Source organism: Magnolia sinica, chromosome 6 (genome assembly GCF_029962835.1).
Source record: "Magnolia sinica isolate HGM2019 chromosome 6, MsV1, whole genome shotgun sequence".
Lineage (NCBI taxonomy): Eukaryota > Viridiplantae > Streptophyta > Magnoliopsida > Magnoliales > Magnoliaceae > Magnolia > Magnolia sinica.
The window spans coordinates 87,412,385-87,417,302 of NC_080578.1; the positions used below are offsets into that span (position 1 = coordinate 87,412,385).

A 4,918-nucleotide genomic window follows, 5' to 3' on the forward strand; every position below is an offset into this window, starting at 1 on the left:
GCAACTTTGGACGCAGCTTCAATGGATAAGATCCACCAACCTGCATGTTGGGCCCACCGTGATATGTGTCTTATATCTACACCGTCCATCCGTTTCATAAGCTTATTTTAGGTTTGATCCAAAAAATGCAGGAGATCCTAAAATATCAGGTGGACCACAACACAAGAAACATGGGTGATTTAACACTTACCATTAAAACCTACTGCCGCCCACGTAATGTTTATTTTCCGTCCGTGCTGTTGATAAGGTTGTGCATATCTGGATGAAGCAAAAACACAATTATCAGCTTGAATGGTGTGGTCCATCTGAGATTTGGATCTGTCGTATTTTTTTTGTATTGTTTCATAAAATGATCAGGAGAAAAGAATGAATGGCATGGATATGATACAAATACATCTAGGTAGCCCCAGAGTTGGGGTTCCACCGAAGCCGCGTCCTGAAGTGTCTACTTCCCCGTCCCACGTGGTGACATTACGCTCTTATGAGTTTAGAAACTGACATCTTTTCCTTATCCTACTATATATGAGTCTATTAGTACCTCTATTTCCTGGAAGAAGTTTTATGATACTCAACTGCGGAGAGCTTAACACAAGCCATTAAAAAATGGAAGCGGATTGCGTAGTAACTCACTACGCTTATCGTAGTGATTAAACTCTGTAAGGTGTACCCAATGTTCGAAATATCGGTATCGCACAATGTATCGCACTCTTGGGATACAGATACGTATCGGTTATCGCACGGGATATATCGTTTGCATAGTTTATCGCACTTTTTGGGAAACATGGGGAAACATTGGGGAAATGGTTGAATTTTTTAATGAAACTTTGGAGATTGTTAAAAAGGCCTTTAATACACACTTTTAAATCATAACATCTCAAAAAAAAGATGCACATAATAAATTTCCTTTGTATAGGGTCCTAATTTATGCGGTGTTTAACTGAACTAATGCAACTATATTTAAATTGAATGCATGATATTTATAAATATATCATAGTCATGTATAAAAACACAACCAATTCATTGAAAAACAAAATAAGAACTGAAGAAGTAAATTTTGATAAATACACATATCAATGATAGGGACTAGTTGTGGTCTAGAGTTGCGTGGTGGCTCGTAATCATCATCTCTATCTCGACGGGGCTGGGCATAGTACTGCTGCTCCACAATTCGACAATATTATGCCCAAGTCATAGTAGAGTGGTACCAATTAAGATACTCCCTGACATAACGCTGGTATTCATCCTCTCTGAACTGAATCAATACGCCCATTCGTGGGTACTGTGTAATCGTCATAGTCTGTAACTGATATGGATCTGGGAAGGGCACATATGAAGCTCCTTGGTATCCATATTGTTGGCCATATCCATACTGCTGCTCATATCCTTGCCCATATGCAGAAGTGAACTCCTGACCAGGGTTGAAAAATGATGTGCCGTAACTGCTGGAGTCACTCGTTGCATATCTACTAGGTCCATATCCATGCCCATACTGTGGCACAGAACTCGAGCTACTCTCCAGTGTTTGTGATCCAGATTCATGTTGTGGCCTATAACTCGAACTCCCCTCCCTCGTCCATGATCCAAATTTAGAGCCACCTCGCTTGCCACGAACGCTTGTGTCCCTCATGCATTTTGCTAGCAGCTCCTCCTCAAAATCTGAAAGTTTATGAGTCGTCTTTTTCTGTAGTAGCTTTTGACGCGTATATGTTTTATTGTAAACAAGATGAGGTCGTGGTTCTCCTGGACGAGAACCATGGTCAAGGTCCTACGTGGAATGATCGAAATTCTCCTCCCAAGTAAAACGGCTAAGAGGCCTCTTATCCCGACTCCTACCCGTGTCGCCACCATCTCCGTCACCACCACCACCACCACCATCATCATCCTTACTGTCATCAGAGTCATCGTCACCCTTATCGCTGCCATCATCATCACCGGACTGATTTCCTGCATCACTCTCTGACTCAGTGTCGGTGTCAGACAATGTTTCCCCGCCACGTGTCCCGCGTGATAGTGACTGTCGCGGGCTGCCCTCCGGACTCCTTATTAATGGGTCGAATGCCTCATCAGGAGACCTTTGCTGCTCCACATGTTTGTTAACATCAATCCCTTGTGTCTCTGCTTCTGCGGCAATATGTGGCTCTGGTCGCCCATCCGAGGTATCTAAGTCATCCGACCTAACCCACTGGTAAACTAGGTCATCCTCCGCATCCTCAGCATATGCATGCTGTCCGACCGTCATCAGGTCCAGTGGGTCTTCTTGTGCTTTTCTTCTTCCTTCCGAGTGGAGCAACCTCTCCCGTAACTTCATATTATAGTGACAATACACTAGCTTCTGAAGCCTCTCATACCCTATTCTATTACATTTATTTGTATGTATGAGGGAAATTGTACTCCAATTCCTTTCACAGGGTGACGAGGACACTGTCTGTGCAAGCACACGGACGGCCAGTCGTCGTAAAACCTCATAGTCAGTCCCATACATGGACCACCATTCACCTGCATATCATAAGATTCTTTCATTATCCTAGATTTTTCAAAATAATATAAAAGTTAAGTTTACTATAGTAACTCACATGGCATCATGGCGTTCCTTGACTTCACTGCAGGGTGACACCCAAACATCCCAACTGCGTCTCGGAATTTAACAATCTGTTGATGGCTTATAACAACTAGAATAAGTATTTAATAATTGAGATGAAGATAAGGAGAATGTAAGTGTGGAACATATTTACCTCACTACCAAAGGTGCCTTTCCCCGGACAGTCGGGGAATAAGTGATCGTACACCTCATGTACAGCCCTCTTTAATGAATTATCTTTGAAGAGGTTCCGGCTATAGTGGTATTTGGGATTTAGGAAATACGCTGAAAACCAACATATACACATCAGTACAACCCTCATTTATTATTACATATGGGAAAAAAAATTCATATAGGTACTTACCAGCCTGATGTAGTGGGTGAGAAAGCGTCATTTCCCAACGATCGTCTATTATTGCATGCACCCACTTATATGCATTGAGAGCTTTAACCATGATAGTTCTTTCATCAGCTGTATAGACGGATACAACAACCCCATTGACGGATTTGTCTCATTGTCCACCATCCTCAACACCACATAAATAGACTCTATAATACCCACAATATCACACACTTTATCCCAAAATGAATTTCCTAGCACCAGCTCCTCAATTCTATAGGTTACTTTCGTTAATCTTTTTTTCCATTCTACGTAATCATGAGAGGCGAAAAGCTCTCGTAACCTCTGTTTGTGTTTAAGAAGGCTACTTAAGGCGATATAATTTGTGGCAAACCGCGTCGCTCCGGGGCGCACTATATCCCCACCACACCTCTTGCGCATTGCGGCTAATGACCAGCTGTGGTTGTATACAAAGTTTGTGATGAGTCGTGCATCAGTAATTACAGTCTTCACCGACGGCCTATCCCCGATCCCCTCCAGCATGAGATCGATGCAATGGGCTGCGCAGGGGGTCCAATACATATGATACTTGCTCTGAATATCCTTTCCCGCCTTAACAAATGCACTCCCATTATCCGTAACAAACTGCACAATATTTCTCCTCCCAACATCTTGCATGACGTTGTGCATTAGTTTGTAAATGTAGTTATAATCCTTAATCTTACTACTCACATCTATACTCTTTAGGAACACCGCCCGTCCCCTGGAATAGACCATAAAATTTATAATCGACATCTTCGTCGGTCCGGTCCAACCGTCACACATGACGGTACAGCCGTACATCTCCCATGACTGCCGATACGAATCAACGTATGTTTTCATTTCTGTATGTTCATCATCCAAGTATTTCCCCATAATCTGTGCGGGTGTGGGCGGCTGCACACCCTCACCCCCACGCTGCACTTCACTAATCATATTTTTAAAGTGCGGGCTTGCAGCGACATTTGCGGGGATTTGATCGTATATAAAAAATTTCGCTATAAATTTTTTAACTTTTTTCCTTACATCCCCTCCACTAAGCATCTCCTTTATTTTCTTTTGTGTCCCTCCTGCCTCTTTGTACATCCTCGGATCTGAAGGTAGATCCGGCACCCGCATGCTACTACTCCTGCCCATGCCCCATATTCCTCCCCGCCTACTACCCTCCCTCGATCCACCCCTAACACTCTTCCCTGCTCCACTCCCCCCACCACGCTCATGGATAGACCCCTCAAATCTAGGCCTACTTGTGTCCCACCTCCTATTCTGATCCCTCTCCCACTGATCCCGTATGGACTCTTGAATTGCGCGTCTATATTCGGGATCATCATCATTATCAAGATCCACTACATCATCCTCACTTGCATATGGCGGCCGCCCCAACTCCTCCTTAATCTCCCTCTCCCGCACATGTCGTTCATCTTTTGACTTCACATTTTTTTTCAATATGGTTTTCATCTGTTCTCGCACATCCTTTGGGCACTTAGGGCAATCCGCAACATTGCGATACCCTCCGGCTAAATGCTTCTTTAGGCGGGTTATCCCACCACTCCTCGATACATGGTCACATAAATCACAAATACTCCCGAATCGATTATCGGAAATGGGCTGACCGTACGTCCACCCTATATCAGGTTGTCTCCCTCCTCTTCCTCCTGACATATTTTACCTATAAAATAATATTTTATCTATCCATTGAGATTGGATAGAGTCAAAATCAGATAGATCCACCACTCAGATGGGCCACACCACATGGAATAATGAGATTTGATGCCAACAATAAGTTAATAATTAGGGGCCATCCAATTAGTGGTCATCATTTGAACACTTATTAGACTGAGTGTACGCTGCCCATTAGATCTAGACCATCCATTGTGTGGCTGTATACACTATCTGGATCATGCCTATGTGTTGCCCATCAGATGTGAACTATCCATATAGCTGCACAAGCAATGTGGATT

General features: G+C 43.4%; 2 protein-coding genes across 2 annotated transcripts; both read right to left on the reverse strand.

Annotated features, from left to right (window-relative positions):
* Positions 1-1,765: 1,765 nt before the first annotated feature.
* Positions 1,766-2,520, reverse strand: LOC131249701 (uncharacterized). Its single transcript, XM_058250476.1, has 2 exons — positions 2,497-2,520; positions 1,766-2,224 (listed from the first exon to the last, which is right to left on the reverse strand). Exons 1-2 carry the CDS (start codon positions 2,518-2,520, stop codon positions 1,766-1,768), a joined length of 483 nt encoding a protein of 160 aa, XP_058106459.1.
* A 470-nt stretch (positions 2,521-2,990) lies between these two features.
* LOC131249702 (uncharacterized) lies at positions 2,991-4,619 on the reverse strand. Its single transcript, XM_058250477.1, has 2 exons — positions 3,760-4,619; positions 2,991-3,681 (listed from the first exon to the last, which is right to left on the reverse strand). Exons 1-2 carry the CDS (start codon positions 4,617-4,619, stop codon positions 2,991-2,993), a joined length of 1,551 nt encoding a protein of 516 aa, XP_058106460.1.
* Between the last annotated feature and the right edge of the window lie 299 nt (positions 4,620-4,918).